General features: G+C 31.3%; 1 protein-coding gene across 7 annotated transcripts in view; it reads right to left on the bottom strand.

Annotated features, from left to right (window-relative positions):
- Nucleotides 1-531: 531 nt before the first annotated feature.
- LOC114327054 (85/88 kDa calcium-independent phospholipase A2) overlaps nucleotides 532-19,040 on the bottom strand; it is an 80,635-nt gene continuing 62,126 nt past the window's right edge. For all 7 annotated transcript variants that reach the window (XM_050654234.1, XM_050654233.1, XM_028275553.2 and 4 more), the window contains 2 exons: nucleotides 12,714-12,981; nucleotides 532-4,388 (listed from right to left, as the gene is read on the bottom strand). In XM_050654234.1, the coding sequence (XP_050510191.1) occupies nucleotides 4,170-4,388; nucleotides 12,714-12,981 (487 nt within the window). In that variant the 3' untranslated portion in view covers nucleotides 532-4,169. The remainder of the gene's footprint in view (nucleotides 4,389-12,713; nucleotides 12,982-19,040) is intronic.

Here is a 19,040-nt window from a genome sequence, read left to right on the forward strand (position 1 = left end):
CAATGACCTTTGATAATGATTGATACATTTTAATTTTTATTATATTTCGATATAAATAAATAAATTTGTTTATTGCAAAATAAAAACACATACTCTATCTTTTGAAATACATAACACTTTTTTTAGCAAAAACTTTCTTTGTTCATATATTTTAACTTACAGAATAAAAGTTTATTATTTTTAAACATATGCAATTGTTTAAACAATATTTCACAAACAATAATAAAATTCGTTTGATCTTTGTGGAATTAAAAATTAAAATACAACAAAATAGAGAGTAAGAAAATAATATATTAGATAAAGATTGGAAGAAATTTTGGTGGAAATCAACTTGTGTGAATCGAACACCGCTGTCCTGCGCGTAGCACCAAAAATTAATGTTTATTTAAAAAATTTCCTGACGCCGTGGTAATTAATCGATTTTAATTATGCAAATTGCAAACGAAAGGAACAGTATTCTTCTATATAATTGATGGATTCGACCGTTACTTGATGGAAGTTCATTTTATCTAACAATAAAAAACTGAAAACTTTTGTTTTCTATACTTCCACAAAATTTATTATATCTAAGTGACTACAGCTGTTTCGGCGGAGTGCCTTTCTCAAGTAATATAGTTTACAATGTGTTTGCCTTTTTAATCTTCAACTGAAGAGGTTGAGGAGTGGGGAGCTGTTTGTCTCGAGTTGGTCATTCAGAATTATATCTGTATTTTTCAGTTTATTAATTTCCATAGATTCTAAAAAAGATAGCTTAAGGCCTTTATTTTGAATATGTAGAATTTTAAACTCTTCATTGAAAGAATGATTATGATCTAGAAGGTGAAGTGCGTATGTAGAAGTGTCTGTTTTTCTATTGTTGAATGCCCTTTTGTGTTCTGCTATCCGTTTGTCAAAAGTTCTGCCAGTTTGACCGATGTACGTTTTCGGACAGTCACCACAAGTTAGTTTGTACACACCACTCTGTAGTTGCTTTCTCTTTCGGCTTTTATTGTTCTTAATATATTTGCTTAAGTTGTTGTTAGTTCTGAAAGCTGGTGTTATTCCTTTCTTTTTTATGTATCTGGCTATTGTTGTTGTTATCTTGCCAGTATATGTGAGAGAGCAGAAGGTACTGGGTTCTTTCTGTGGTGGTGGATACACTAATTTCAGGGCTTTCTTATGGAGTTTTTGGTTTAAAATTTTGTTAACTGTTTGTTCGTTATAGCCGTTGTTTACTGCTTAGAACTAAACATCATTAAACAAATAGCAGTAAACAACGGCTATAACGAACAAACAGTTAACAAAATTTTAAACCAAAAACTCCATAAGAAAGCCCTGAAATTAGTGTATCCACCACCACAGAAAGAACCCAGTACCTTCTGCTCTCTCACATATACTGGCAAGATAACAACAACAATAGCCAGATACATAAAAAAGAAAGGAATAACACCAGCTTTCAGAACTAACAACAACTTAAGCAAATATATTAAGAACAATAAAAGCCGAAAGAGAAAGCAACTACAGAGTGGTGTGTACAAACTAACTTGTGGTGACTGTCCGAAAACGTACATCGGTCAAACTGGCAGAACTTTTGACAAACGGATAGCAGAACACAAAAGGGCATTCAACAATAGAAAAACAGACACTTCTACATACGCACTTCACCTTCTAGATCATAATCATTCTTTCAATGAAGAGTTTAAAATTCTACATATTCAAAATAAAGGCCTTAAGCTATCTTTTTTAGAATCTATGGAAATTAATAAACTGAAAAATACAGATATAATTCTGAATGACCAACTCGAGACAAACAGCTCCCCACTCCTCAACCTCTTCAGTTGAAGATTAAAAAGGCAAACACATTGTAAACTATATTACTTGAGAAAGGCACTCCGCCGAAACAGCTGTAGTCACTTAGATATAATAAATTTTGTGGAAGTATAGAAAACAAAAGTTTTCAGTTTTTTATTGTTAGATTCTTCTATATGTAAAAAAAATTAAACTTGCTGTCTGGTTTATTTTCAGTCCTGCAACATTTTGAAAAAATGATTTTTTTTTGCGAAATCTGGATTGCAAAATTTATTTTACAAAATTTATTAAACTGCTCTTAAAAAAATTTACAGCATTGTTTTACCAAATCATAAAGTTTTTCTGGGTGAAATATGAAGGTCCTAAGTATAGCCACAAACCATACATACTCATAGACGTTTCACGACCATGTTAATCTTTCGGATCGAATTAACGCCATCTCTTGATTGGAATGGGAACTAAATTGATAAATTTTAGTTATGTAGGAATTTCAAATTATAAATTTTGCGGGATTTTTGATGAAATTTTGAGGAAATTAAAACAACAGAAAGACAATTTAATGTTTTATTCAATGTTTTACTGAAAACTTCAAATGTTCCAATTTGTTTTCAAAACACTACTGCCATGTGTCACGTGAAAGCACTGATGTGTAATATTGAGTTGAATGAAAATTTTTGAAAGAATCTTGTAGGATGATTGTTTAGATAAATACCGTATTTATCTATAATCTTTTACAAACTTCCAAAAATATATAGGCCCGAAGTGTTGATGACACACTTGTCTATTGAAATAAACTGTTTCAGGATCTATTATTATATTGTTTTTTAAATGTGGAGAAACACAACACGGGATGATCAATGTAAACTAAAAATTCTACTCACAAAAACGAAGAGGAGGTTAATATAATTGATTAAAATTGTGATTAAATCTAATTAAAAACGTAACACCACTATAATAAAATATTTAAGCCACAAACTGTAAAATAAAAATAAATAACAAATTAATTTAATTGTCAACTGTCAGTTGTTAAATATGACAAGAGAAGGGACTGACAGCGACATCTCTGGATTGGAATGGTAACTAATTTGCTGTCTTGACCTTGACAATTTACGTGAAACGTCTATGAGTATGTATGGTTTGTGAGTATAGCATAAATGGTTGAAAAACGTAAAACGCGAATACTTTTATTTTTATGGTTTTTCGCAATTATTGCTATTTTGCAACAAGGGTGACAATTTTTAAAATTTTAATTATTCATATATTGTAGAAAATTTAATTACGCAACTTTTATGTCAGTACAACTTTTCTCGGAAATGAATACTTTTAAAGTTATAATCAAAAAACGAAGAAAAAAATCGAATCTTTCCTTCATTTTTTAACATTTTGATTATTTAAACAATGTTCTGGACCTTTTTGAGTGGGAGGATAACTCAAATATTATTACTTGAGTTACTTTCAAGCAATTTCTGCAAAAAATATGAGTCACCTCTCAACATCCAAATGTACTAATAATTTTACAGATGCGCCCTGGGCCTCGATTTTTGACCCTTCGCTTCGTTATCGAACGTATTCACTTCATATCTGTTTAGTATACGAAACGAGTACGTTTCATAACGAAGCGAAGGGTCAAAAATCGAGGCGCTGGTCTATTAATATTCGTGGAATTTTGATGTTCTCCATTGCTTTATTACAAAACCATCTTAAGCCTTTTGGCCGAATTTTAAATCCAGCATTTACCGAGGTAGACCTGATTGGATGGAAGTCGCAGTGTTGCAATATTGCATATATTTTCTACGAAATACAAACTTGACAGACGGAAAAATTTATGTACTACTTTGATTTACTATAGACTAAGTGTTATGGCTATAATAAATTCGAATGAGTTCTTTAAGTTGATTAAGTTATTCAAGATATTCGCAAATAATAATTTTATAGTTCACTAAATGTATAAAAACGTTAACTAGCAAAAAATATTATATAAAAACCAAGTACAATGAACATGGCAAGTAAATTAAAGATTACTGGATATGAATATCACTATGTCTTTATTTCTTATGTTAAATGCACATAGCATTTATTATCACGCAAGTTATTTAGTAAATTAAGTAAATAAAACAAAATGTGTGTGTGTTTGGACAAAGATGTACCACTACAAATCAAATTTTTTGCAGACCATATCGGTGAACAAGAATATTCCCAAAAGCAAGATGAATCGTTTCAGAATTTCTTCTGTGTGTACCTATTCACTATTCCACTTCGTGGTACTCCTTTATTTATCACAAACCATTATGAAAAACTGAATTTGTTTATCTACAACATTCTCTATAATTGAAAACATAAAATTAAAAACACAAATAACAAAAATGTCTTTGCTAACAGGATTAACACCTATTTATAATATCCGCCAGTTCTTTTATACTACTCATCTGCTCGTACATGTAGGCTTTGGTCTCCCAAAGCATTCGAACTAGTTTGTCGTCGGCCTTCTCATCCATGGCGACATCTTCAGACATCTGTGGGCAGAATCGGAAGTAAGGAACGCCTATTGATGAACACCACGCTCTGGCTCTATCTACTACTCTGCCGTCGCTGGAAGTAGCCTAAAAATACGAGGGAACATTAGGGTTGCGTAGATATTAGGTTTCATGAAGAGTGTATGCATATATTGACATTCGCAATAATTACATTATAGCTTATGACATTAAGAGGTAACAGTAGCGATCAACAGGTAGCAACAAACACGGTCCAAGATTGCGGCTGTAATTATGAATATTTTGTCGAGATATTTGGCAAACATATTCGTAATATAATAAAGAATGGCGATGCAAAGCCCAATTTGAGAAATATATTAGTATGTGGAAATTACTCTGTAATTAAATACAATATTAAAAAAACGAGCCTGTACCGCCATTAAGAAGAACAAAAAAATACACTTTCTTCAAATAAACTTTTTTATCCCATGTCTAGATTTTGTGTCATTTTGGACCTACTAAAAGTTTTTATTTCTGACAAGAAATCGAACATATTATAACTAATAACTAATTGTCACTGTAATTTTGACAAACCTGCGTCAGATTTTCTCTTATCTGTTCCGTTATCTTTATCGATATCTGTTCAGTGCAGTAGTGTATTATTTTAAGAATTCGTTATTGTTGTTTCATAGGAAAGTAGTGTTTACTATTATTTTACTAGTTAATTTATTATATTTTTGTGTAATAGAACTAAGTTGTTGGCCTATTCGAAAAAATAGATTATTGTTAATTATGAGTTTTACTTATAGGTAAGTACATTTTACGTAAAAATATTGCGAATTCTAATGCGAATATATACAGTTTTAGGAGGATTTTATAGTATAGATATATCATCAATAGTTTATAAGTTAAATTTTAAATTTAAATAAAAAAAAACAAAATACACGCTTTTAATAAATTTTTCACCTATTTTGGTATACAGTGGAACCTCGATAACTCGGATTAATCGGGACCGCGACCGATCCGGGTTATCGAAAATCCGAGATAGCCGGAGAATATGGTAAAAATTAATAAAATACGGTATACTTACAGATAAACTCCGTTAGAATTGAAATAACATGAAATATATTTATAAATATGCACAGTACCTACTCATTAAAATTACTAAAAAAAACACCAAACACAAACGTAAGCAAATGGAAGCGAACAATACAAGCCACACAATACAGTTACAACGATGTAATGTTATTATTAGAACAGTGAAAACTAAAGACCATTGTTTTTAAAAGAATTTTTAAATAGTCTTTCCTAAACAATGCTGACAGTTTGAAATAAAAAGGAATAGATACTACAGACAGGTGGCTTGTTGTTTCTGAGGCGTGTGCTATGAGTCATTTTTAATATCGTATAGTTCAAATTACCCACATACACATTATCTCTCAAATATTATATTACATACATTTTTATTGTTGAAAGGTTTGTCTGATAATTAACTATTTTGATGGGAAATAAGCCACAATTAAATTGAAAAATACAAAATATTGAAAATCAAAATGTTTATCTGATGAAAATCGGTCCGGGTTAGCCGGATTTCCGGGTTATCGGGGGCCGACTTATCGGGGTTCCACTGTATTTTTATAAATATTTATTTACTAATAACAAAATTGTTTTCTATTACTTCCATTTAGCGCGCCTAAGAGTATAATTGTCAAAATACTGATCTTAGATAATGTCAAAAGTCAAAGATTACCACTGTTGCCAAAGTTTCGCAGACCTTACGGAAAAAGTTATAATACTATCTCCCGAAGTTATATTGATGACGCGCGTATACTCTTGAACCTAATTGCAATATTAAACCTGTTAAACCTAAACCTTCTAAACATAAAAGATTATCTAGGAAGAAAAAAACGTACCTCAGTTTCCTTGATATGGAAAAAGCATTCGATAAAGTACCTAGATCAAAAGTATGGAAAAGTCTGAAGAACAGAAACATACCAGAGAAACGTATACTGGTAACTAAATCAATATGCAGAGACACCAAAAACCGTGTGATAAGTAAAAATATGATATCTGACCAGTTCAGAACAACTGAAGGAGTAAGACAAGGGGGAAGCTTGAGCCCGTTACTGTTTATTACGTTTATAGACGAAATAATAAAAGAAACAAAAGCAAAAGTCACCACTACACATGGGGTATAGAAATCTGAAAAGCACAGAGATATAGGGTCTACTGAATAAAAAAAGTATTTGCTTGTACTTACAAGTATTTAAGTATTTACTTAATAGTAATTAAATAAAGGATTAAAGAAATGACTTTATTCAATTACTATTAAGTAAATACTTAAATACTTGTAAGTAAAAGCAAATACTTCTTTTTATTCAATAGACCCAATGTCTTCTTACTACAAAAGCAAGATTATGTAGGTCAAAATTTCTGACGTAAGAGCACTGTCAAAACATTAGAATGTGACTTTTCATCCTGACCACGTTTATGTCATTACTTGTCAGAGATATTTTTCTTTTTTTTTTGTTTACTATAAAAATAATATCTATAATTATTTATTTTAATTATTGATGTCAATTGGTTATCATTACTTGCCGAAATATATTAATTAACAACAATATTATCATAGTGTAGGTATAATCATTAAAATAGATTATTTAGTATTTTTAAAACTAAGTACATACTGCAATCCCTACAATTCATAAGAAAACTTTCTAATCTTTACCTCAATCTAATAATAATCTTATTTCTAATAAACCTAATCTAAGAAATCTAAATTCGTTAGCTTACTTCTCTGCAGTTAATGGTAAAAGGGAATCCCATTACATATTTAATTCTTGTTCAAAATAATCTATTAAATAAGTATTTTGAATTGGCATATGTTTTTCAATACAGACACAAACACAATAGTGTAGGTACACAACAATAATTAAAATAGTTTGTAAATTAAGCTATATTTAATATGTCAATATTTAATATAATAATGGCCGGTATTATAAACAACAAATAAATCATCAAATAAGTATCTGTGGGTTAAATTTACTTTGCTACTAAATCGACAAGTTAATTAAATTCGGTATTATAAAGCAAAACTACCAAGTAAATAACTAACTGATGAATAAAATATTTATTGAAAACTGTTTGTAGTTTCTTAGTATAATTACAGATGGCGGTGTACAAAATATGTATAAGAAGTAAGAAAAAGATTATATAAATTCGGTTAATTTTATTTTTGGGCCCTCCTGAAGTGTCAACATATGTTTTTTAAATTAGAAAAACATATATAAATTATTATCAAAAATGGATAAGGCTGAAAAGAAACGAGAGCGAGGAAAAAAGTACACAGAGCAGGAGAAAGAAAACATTTTAGAAATAGTAAAACAATACTTTAATGTAATTGACAATAAACAAACGGATGGCACAAGTGTAAAATTGAAGAACGAAGTATGGGAGGTTATCACCGAGGAGTTTAATGCAACGGCACAACGTGGAATAAGAAATGCAGGCCAGTTAAGACTTCTTTATGATAGCATTAAAAATAGCCAAAAAAGATAAGGCCAATCAAAAAGTGGAAATTTACAAAACCGGTGGTGGTTCAAATAAATTTCAAGCGACAGATTCCATTGGGGAGAAATATTTATCTGTGGCGAGTACTAGTGGAACGCAGCCAATAGTTAATATTTATGATAGCACCGCTCCATTTGATGAACTTCTTCGTAATGAAGGTTGAGTTGCACAAGTTGCTGAAGAAGTACAGGATCAACGGTAGTCTTGAAAGACCTAATTATCCATCGGGAGTCCCACATCACAAAAACAATAAGTGTGAAGAAGAAAGAAGATTTTAAAAATTCTTAAAGTTCGAAAAGAAAAGGAAGAGTTAAGTAGACATTTTAAAATTAGAAAAACAGAAACTAGAGTTGGCAGTTAAAGAAAAGATTCTACAACTGAAACATCAATATGGGGATGAGTTCGAGAATTTAAAAATGTAATACCCGTTTGCCTAATTTTATTTTATTTTATTGTAAATTAGTTATTAAAATAAAAAAAAATTAATAGTTTTTAGTTTATTACTGAAGAAGTACATTTCTAAATATTCAACTACGTAGTTGCAAACAGAAAATGGTTATAATCTAAAACTTAACCTTAGGTATTACTTATATTTTCACAGCAGCCGAAAATACATTGAAACTGTCATTAGTGTCAAATTTACTTGTTAAATAAAATTTACTTGGTAGAAAACTAAAGAATAGGTTATTTCGCAGATTTACTACTAGAGATAATTTACTTTGCGTTTATAATACGCAAATCTGTAGAATAAATTGTTTTACTTTCAAACTAAATTTTACTTGATAAGTTAAATGTTTTATAATACTGGGCATAAGTAAAGTAACTTATGAACCGGTAACCAATAATTTTATTTAATAAGCTAAATAGGGGGTGATTTTCGCGAATTTTTTAGCAAAAAAGAAAAAGACCAGCAATATTTTGAGCGTAACTCACTTATTTTTAATGTTAGAAGTTTTAAAAAAAAGAAAAAGACACCTTTTTTTAAACACTTTAAAACAGTTGTAATGAATTTTCCCCGAAAAGAGCCTTGAGTTATTTGATATTAAAATATTCGATTTGGAATTTGACGAAGAAGAAACTACTTTTCATTAGCTACAACTCTGCTTCTACTAGGTCTACACACCTCATGCATACACCATTTTTTTCAGTTTTTTGTCAGCTATATTTTTGCTATGAATTTTTTTTTCGCTAAAATACTTACTTTTTGAGTTATCTGCGAAAAACCGTCCAAAAACATGTTTTTTGGTAAAAATGAACATATTCACTCGCAAATAACTCAAAAAGTATTAACTTAGTGAAAAAACTTTATAGAACAAAAGTTACTTAGAATCAATCAATTTATACAATTTCGGACTTATTTTAAAAGTATATTTTTTCACCACCGAGAAAATAATTTTCACCACGTATTTCCCAATTTCCCCGTAGAATTATAAATTTTTTGCTTATACAGGGTGCGCCAAACCTCTGGTTTTCTTTGATTACGGCTAAACTATGAGATATAAAAAAAAGAATGTGTGTGTACTTTATACGCACGTAAGAAGTTATACTTCTATTATATGATTTAAACGAAATTAATATACTTTTTATTTATATTTTGTTTAAATATTAAACTAATTTATACTTACTACTTCTCAAACATTTTTATTAGAACAGTGCCAAAAATTAAAATAATAAAAGAATAAAACACACACAAACACATTAAACAAGCCACAAATGATGTCTGAACATTAATTGTCGAAAAATTTTTTAACTAAATACGTATTTTCTGAAAATACAATTATATAATAAATATACTTACAATCATAAAATGTATTAAAAAAAAACAAAAAAGAAAGTTTCTATTGGGACTCGAACCAGCGCTGATAACAGCGGTTGGTATTGGAATTCATTTGCCTTCTCCGCTTAGCCACGGACACTATGTGTCATTATTTACGAAGATCGACTAACTAAACGGATTAAACTTGTGATATTTTGATATTTTGAAAATTGATCAAATTATTTTAATTTTGAATTGAAATGATTTAGAATTGAAAAAATACAACAAAACATAGAGTAAAAAACAATATATTAGGTGAATATTGAAAGAAATTTTGATGGTAATCAAATTATATAAATAAAAGTATTACATACTATGTATTTTGGCAGATCAAATAGGTAGGTTTATACCCATGATACATTAACAATGATTACGTACCTGTTGCTTTTAAAAACTATTTAAAAGTCACTACAATATTATAAACTTTTTTGTTTCTGTCCTCACAACAATAAAACTAATATATTATACATTTGTTTACCTTTACCTTTACCTCCAAACCACAGCTGCCATATCGGATCATTTTTGACATGTCATTTGAACATCCAATCAGAACAAAGTTATAATGCGCATGCGCCGGGCTGATAGGTTTTAACATATAAAAAAATCACCCTCTATCGCCGGTAAAGAAGTATAACTTCAAAAATGTTTATAACAAAACTAATGTGTATCAAAGAGGTCTATATTCTAAAATTATTTTTGATTATACAGGGTGAGTCAGAACGACGGTATGAACTAAAGTTGTATTTTTTTAAATGGAACACCCTGTATATTAAATCATTTTTGAATATATTATTTAAAAATATGAAAAATTTGTATAAGGTCTTATAGGCCTAAAGTTAATAATTTTTGAAATATTTACATTTTTATTGAAAAAAATGGTAATATTTATAGGGTTGTGGATTATGTTTCCAAAGAAATAAAAATTTTAGTGATTGGTCAAAATTTTTAAAATATAGTGTTATTTTTAAATAATTTAATATTTTTTACTTTTAGCCTTAAAATATACAGTGTGATCACTATTTGCAAATACAAAATTTTCTATTTTTTTTTAAATGGGACACCCTGTATATTAGTTTTGCATTTTGTAGTAAATATTACAACCTTTCTTTTGGTATAAGGTTGTATGTACCTAGCATGTTTCGTTTTGTAGATATTTTAAAAAAAAACTATAGATTTTACGTTTTTGCGGATTTTTTATTTAACAATTTTTTTTCAAAAATAATAATTATAATCTGGTTTTAGAAACATACACTAAAATATAAAATATGAAAATAAAAACGTAATTAAAGATTAAAATAAATCGTATGCTAGTACAATTCAATTGAATTTAATAACTTTAAATTATTTTACAAAAAATATTTTACCATTTTAATGAATGCATAAATTAGTTACTAAATTAAATAAACAACCAAATTTTAAATCAACCGTAGTAATTTTTCTACTACAGCAACTTTCCTGTACCAAATTAATTGTTAGTTAAATTGTACTTAGTTAAACTTTTAATTTACTTACATACATCATACATCTTGAGAATATAAAAATTATTATAAAGTATGCTTTAAAACAGCTGAATGTTAAATGTATCAGCCAAATTATCTATTAATATAAATAGTATTTACTGGTGTCACAAAAGCTGGTAATACTTTTGTAGTTGAAATTTTTTTAACAATTTTTTATATTTTAAATTTTAATTTTTTAACCGAAAAATTTTTGGATATGACATTTGTTTTGGGCGAAACCATTAGAAATTATTACCAGCTTTTGTGACACGAGTAGGTACATAGATACTATTTACTTCTTAATATACTTCCATAACGTTCATTTGTTTCAAAGCATACTTTATACGTTCTCAAGATGTAGGTAAATTAAAAAGTTATTAACTGATCTTACTAACTAATACAATATAACTAACAATTAATTTGGTACAGGAAAGTTGCTGCGGTAGAAGAATTACTACGGTCGATTTAAAATTTGGTTGTTTATTTAATTTAGTAACTAATTTATGCATTCATTAATATGTTAAAATATTTTTTGTAAAATAATTTAAAGTTATTAAATTTAATTTAATTGTACTAGCATACGATTTATTTTAATCTTTAATTACGTTTTTATTTTCATATTTTATATTTTAGTGTATGTTTCTAAAACCAGATTATAATTATTTTTTTTGCAAAAAAATTTTTAAATAAAAAATACGCAAAAACGTAAAATCTATAGTTTTTTTTTTTAAATATCTACAAAACGAAACATGCTAGGTACATACAACCTTATACCAAAAGAAAGGTTGTAATATTTACTACAAAACGCAAAATTAACATACAGGGTGTCCCATTTAAAAAAAATGAGAAAATTTTGTATTTGACAATAGTGATCACACTGTATATTTTATGGCTAAAAGTAAAAAATATTAAATTATTTAAAAATAACACTATATTTTAAAAACTTTGACCTATCACCTAAATTTTTATTTCCTTGGAAACATAATCCACAACCCTATAAATATTACCATTTTTCTCAATAAAAATGTAAATATTTCGAAAATTATTAACTTTAGGCCTATAAGACCTTATACAAATTTTTCATATTTTTAAATAATATATTCAAAAATTATTTAATATATAGGGTGTTCCATTTAAAAAAATACAACTTTGGTTCATACCGTCGTTCTGACTCACCCTGTATAATTGAAAATAATTTTAAATTATAGACCTCACATTAGTTTTGTTAAAAACATTTTTTTGTATATCTCATAGTTTAGCCGTAATCAAAGAAAACCAGAGGTTTGGCGCACCCTGTATAATAATAGACAATTTCGACTACCTATTCCCAAATTTTTATCCTTTATTTTTTTGGAGGTTGTTGTAAAATTTTGTGTTCCCTAATCGGGCTATAATGAGAGGACAGCGATATGAAATGCTAACACCAATAATACAGGGAAATATAAGAGGAGGAAGGAGTATAGGAAGAAGGAGAGTGTCATGGTTGAAAAATTTAAGGGACCGGTTTAAATGCAGTTCAATAGAACACCTCAGAAGATTCTTCTTCTTTTCATAACGCAGTCCACTTACCTGGTCTACAAGCAGAGTTCCAAGGAACGATATACCAATCACCAACTTAGCGCTGTCCCAGATGCTTTCTGGTTTGAAAACGTCGATACTCTTCACTTCAGTCACCGGTATAGACCCGGTACCAAGACTCACCACCACGTTCACTGGACTCGCTTCATTTTCTCGATTCTTCGCTTTAAGCGCCATGGTGTGCTCATGGATTTCGGCCATGGCATCTAGTGTTGGATTGTTGGCTATTAGACCGCCGTCCAGAAATCTTCCGAACGCTCTAAGCAACACAAAAAATCAATGGATTCACTATGTGGTTCAACCTTTTAGTAACTGAAAAATTTAGTAGTGGGTTTAGAAATTTGAGAATTTTTACTATATTTTTACCTCCACCTGTATAATAGATTGGCTGGATTTTGTTGTCAAATGTTGCCTGTTCAAGCTCGTAGAAGGATGAGGGTTCTTAAGTGAAAATTAGTTCCCCACATAGGATAAAGATACAAAAAAAAGACGAATTTAACAACAGAGATTGTCATTAGATGAACTAACTGACCCAATTGAAGCCGGCAATGGAATAAGACAGAGGGATTCCTCGAGTTCTTTATTATTCAACCTGGGGTCGTATTTTCGAATTCAATCGAATATTTTCGCATACGAGTTAACTCGAATGAAAAATTTCGTATACGAACCTGAATGTGTATTTTTGAACGTCCTTCGAAATGTTATACGTATACGAGAATTTGCACCGGCAACACTGCAAATTCGAATAACATTGAACTTATTTGTCATCTGAAGAGTCACAATGTTGACATACTTTTTTTGTTTATTTCTTGTATAATTTCAATCAATGGTAATGTTATATTTGTAAAATATACTGGGGTATAATGTACAAGAATGAGATTGTATAAGAACGTTTAATATATAAAGATAGAGTTATCGTCTGAACAAATTATAGAAAAAAAGCAATTTTTGGGAAAAGTTGTTTAGCAGTTATTTGTGGAATCGAATCTTAAGATTGCATATATTAGGAATATCGATTTTCAAACTCCGCAGAAAGTGTGCTATTATGTTTATTATCATTTTTGTATCGAGTATTTACACTGATATTTTACTATTTACCTTTCAAAGCTTTACTTCAAAGCGATTTTTTAAATGTAATTTTATGTAATGTGATAGTATGAAAAAATTGAGGATATGGCAACGGTGTCATATGTCAAGCTTGGAGCTTAGATCACCATAGATATATAATATAAGATTGCGCCTTACGATCTTAAAATGGGTGACGGTTGCGACAGAGATAAATGAGCCTATTTGGTCGGTAGTCTCTTTCTAATTCAAGGGGAGTATCGACGACGTCACTATCCTACTCTGTCGTCAAGTATTTTAGATGGTTTGACAGTTCGAGCGGATGGCGACGAGAACTGGTCGTTTGTCTTCGGACGTGGATAATCCTGGTTCGAATCCCATACCAATCTTTACTTTTTTTATTTTTTATTTAATCAATATTACGTTTATTAGATATTATTACATCTCTAAAGTAAATATATGCAAAGAAATATATAACAAATAAGAAAAACTGTGTAGGTACCTATGTAGGTATAGATTTTTAAAAATATAAAAGCCAATGTTATTTTTTTAATAAGTTAATTGTAGAATAGTATAAAGTAATTGCTAAAAATATTCGTAAAAAATGACCAATAATTAATATCAACATAATGTACCATCGATTTATTAATTGAATCGGTCATTTCAAAAACAACATGAGTCACATATTCCTAATTTTACAGAAGAGCAAAGAAAACTAACTATATAGTCGAAAGATGGATGAAATGGATGACATCAAAATTCAGAGTTATATTGTAGTTTTGTTCCTAATGTTTTTACTGGACTGGTGTCGTTTTTGCACACAACGTTTATCTTAAAGGAGTCTATTCCTCTCAAAAAGTTAGTTTCCGAAAATTGTGGACTTTGCTGTTTTTGAAATGACCGATTCAATTATAAGTAATTAGACATTATTTTTATTTATGAAACTATTGTTACAATTTTTTAAAAAAAGTAGAAGCAAAACAAACATTCACATCATTCGAATAAGGACGAATTTATATTAATAACGAATGACTTTTATTTTACTATGCAGTTCACAAATTATGTATTCCAATATTAACTTACTATACATACATTTATTACCTGCTAGATTTACTTAGGTCCATTTTTCAGATGTAAAAATATCTAATAAACGCAATATTGATTAAATAAAAATAAAAAAAGTAAAGTTGGTTGGTATGGGATTCGAACCACGATTATCCACGTCCGAAGACCAAAGACCATTTCCCGTCACCACCCGCTCCAACTGTCAACATATATTACTCGATAAAGTGGGATATTCACGTCGTCGATATTCCCCTTAAATTAAAAAGAGACTACCGACCAAATAGGCTCATTTATCTCTGTCGCAACCGTCACCCATTTTAAGATCGCAGGGCGCAATCTAGAGTATTATATATCTATGTAGATCACCGCTTAGATCTAATGTTAAAAAAATTAGGTTAGGTTATATTTTCAAGGTATAATCCATTGGCATAATCGTACATGTCCTTTCTTTCTATTAAACAATTATTAAAAAAAGCCCTTGAAATAAATTTCAATGTAAAAATTACCAGAGAACGGCGGTTCTCGCCAGTGGCGCACACCCACACCCCCCTACACGCGACACTACACTGCTAAATTTGAAGTAAACGCGCCACAAAAGAGTTACAAAATTCACACTGTATCAAAGTTACTCTTTTGTGGGTTTTACTTCAAATTGAGAGCAAATATTATGGAAAAATCTTTTATTAAAATAAAACTAGAATTTTGTTTTGCATCAAAATGAAAATACATTTTCGCGCCACGTAATATTCATATCAGATCTTTTGTAGCTGGAATATTGTATCCGCCACTTATTTTTACGGCGTTTAGCGTTTTTTTATAGGGCTTTTCATCGATTGTCATTTGTTTCGAGCTTCTGTCATGTGTCACATAATATTATTATATCTACGTCATACGTCTTTGGTTTGTATCATTGGTTATATCAATAACGTATGACGTAGATATATTAATATTATGTGACACATGACAGAAGCTCGAAACAAATGACTGTGAATGAAAAGCCCTATTCTTGTATTGTATACAACAACGATTAAAACTGTCAGATAAAATTATAATGACAACTGAAATGACCTTGAAATGACAACAATAATTCGTCTACGCGCATCACGATTCGAATGGTTCATACCCATTCGAGTCGTCGTATACGAAAAAATTCGTACACGAAGTATTCGAAAATACAAGACACTGGATTTCAAGCGAAATTCTTCTAATTTCGTATGCGAAATATGCTCGAATGAATTCGAAAATAGGACCCCTGATCATGGATGAAATAATAAAAAAGTAAGAACAAAAAAAGGATACCAAATGGGAGAAAAACAACTTAAAATAATCTGCTATGCAGACGATTCAATACTAATCTCTCAAAGTGAAGATTATTTACAGCTTATGCTGCACCAATTTAACATATTCGCCAGAAAATTTAACATGTTGATTTCCCAAAAAAAGACAAAATGCATGTTTATACAGTAGACTCTCTCTATAACGAACACTGGTATTATGAGGTTTCGCTTATAACGAGGTACACTCGATGTCCCATGAGATTCCTATTCCTATTGAACACCTCTATAATGAGGCATATTTGGTTATAACGAGGAAAAATGAAATCGAAGAATATGTTTCTTAACCTGTTTTTGGCGTGGTGATGGCTATAAATAAACACCATAACTGCCTATATACAGGAATACCCAATATCTGTGTGCTTATTGAGACCAGTGCTGTAAGTAATAAATTTCACCGCTGGTAATAAACTTCTTCCTTCGTGTTTATCTATCGACCGATATTGAATATTGTAGGAAATTTACAATTTACGATGGCCAAATTTCATTGTTGAGGTCGACCCTCGACACCTAATAAACTACGTAAGAGGCACCAAAACATTTCAGTGGTGGTGGTATGCACAATATTATCGTTGTCTGATATAACGAGATCCGCTTATAACGAGGTAATTAGTCCGCCATTTCAGTTCTCGTTATAGAGGGAGTCTACTGTAACAGCAAATCCAATAAGATGTAAACTGGAGGTGGAAGGTCAGATAATAGAACAAGTGATGGAGTTTAAATACCTAGGCATCACACTATCTAGCTACGGAAGGCTCGAAACAGAAGTGGAAGATCAAGTGAATAGAGCAAACAGAGCCACAGGTGAATGACACAATATGGAGAAATAAAAATATCGGAAAAGAAATGAAAGGCAGCACAGACAAAACAGCAGACCAATAATACATAAGGGGCAAAAACACGACCCGACACAGAGAGGACAGAAAGGTTGTAACGGGTAGTTCTTTTAAGGACGACAGACTCAGTAAAACACAATTTAAAAATAAAGCAAATATATTAAAGGTAATTATATACAGTTTAAAACAAATAAAATAAAATATAATTCCATCTTCTGCAAAGGAAAAACAATATTAAACTTTATTATAGTTATCCGATCATAATAGCAACATCGAAATAATACGATAATCAATATATACAATAATAATCTCGCTACGTTAAAACAACGTAGCCTGGAGACGGCATTTCACTTCAATGCAGTCACTCGTTCCTCGCTACTACCGCCTACTGCGATAACGATTGTGGCAAGACTCCACGTCACTACGGTGGCGTCTACCTAGGCATAGTTCCGCCTCACAAACGGCGCATCTTTGCCAGGTCAGCTGAAGCTCGTTCAATACGCGAGGCATCAGCTGTTGAGCCATAGTAAGTTCAATACACGAACCATGACTGCTTTTCTCATTCTCCTAGCTCGCCTTAAATATGCTCTCGATGCCCTCTCCTTCGGTTTCCCCCAGCGGTGCCGTGAAGAAGGAATGCGCAAACACGGACACTCCATCAGTCCCCTCCGGTAACAGCAGCTCATCGCCCGCCGAGGCATCACATCGTTACACCCCCTTCTCTTTGGAAAACAAAAAAAAATGTAGCATACATTTTTTTTTGTGCCGTGTGTGCAACACGGCTTGGGCTCATCATCGGTGTGGTCTTGGTCGGTTCTTCCTTACTTCGTAAACTGGTCCTGGATGGCTGTCAAGAAGATGCTTCCCTCTGTAGATCTTGGTCGTGGTCCCCTCATATCCATTGGGACAGTGTACCAAGGCTTTTCTACAGAAATGGTCACATTCTTCCTGCTGGCTGCATCTGCGACGGTTTACCCTTAAGGCATGAAGAAGATGCTTCCCTCTGTAGATCTTGATCGTGGTCCCCTCATATCCATTGGGACAGTGTACCAAGGCTTTTCTACAGCAAATGGTCACATTCTTCCTGCTGGCTGCATCTGCGACGGTTTACCCTTAAGGCATGTACTTTCTGTCGATTTTCTTTCACAAACTGGTCTGGGATGATTGTCAAGAGGATGTTTCCTTCTGTAGATCTTGCTCGTGGTCCCCTCAAATCCATTGGGACAGCTTATCAAGGTTTTTCTACAGCAGATGGTCACATTTTTCTTGCTGGTTTCATCTTTGACGGTTCCATCAACAATGTCGTATTTTTCGGTGATTCGTAAATTGGTCTCGGATGACTGGCTAGAAGGTGCTTCCTTCTGTAGATCTTGGGCGTGATCCCCTCAACTCCATTGGGACAGTATGCCAAGGTTTTTCTACAGCGAACGGTCGCAACTCTTCCTGCTCGTTGCATCGGCGACGTTTATTTTCGGTTCCTTCTCGGTTTCGGTTCCTTAAGAATCTGAAAACAAAGAAGCTTAATCATCTTTGAACGGGTTCTATTTATTTATCCACGACGTGGACCTGGTACTGAGTCTGTGTCTTTGTATGGTTCTAATTATTGCTCGGGTGCCAATTTGTAACGGGTAGTTACAAACTGCGTAGCTTTTATTTTGCTCGGGCGCCATTTTGTAACGGGTAGTTGTTTTAAGGACGACAGACTCAGTAAAACACAATTTAAAAATAAAGCAAATATATTAAAGGTAATTATATACAGTTTAAAACAAATAAAATAAAATATAATTCCATCTTCTGCAAAGGAAAAACAATATTAAACTTTATTATAGTTATCCGATCATAATAGCAACATCGAAATAATACGATAATCAATATATACAATAATAATCTCGCTACGTTAAAACAACGTAGCCTGGAGACGGCATTTCACTTCAATGCAGTCACTCGTTCCTCGCTACTACCGCCTACTGCGATAACGATTGTGGCAAGACTCCACGTCACTACGGTGGCGTCTACCT

Source organism: Diabrotica virgifera, chromosome 6, assembly GCF_917563875.1.
Source record: "Diabrotica virgifera virgifera chromosome 6, PGI_DIABVI_V3a".
Classification (NCBI taxonomy): Eukaryota; Metazoa; Arthropoda; class Insecta; order Coleoptera; family Chrysomelidae; genus Diabrotica; species Diabrotica virgifera.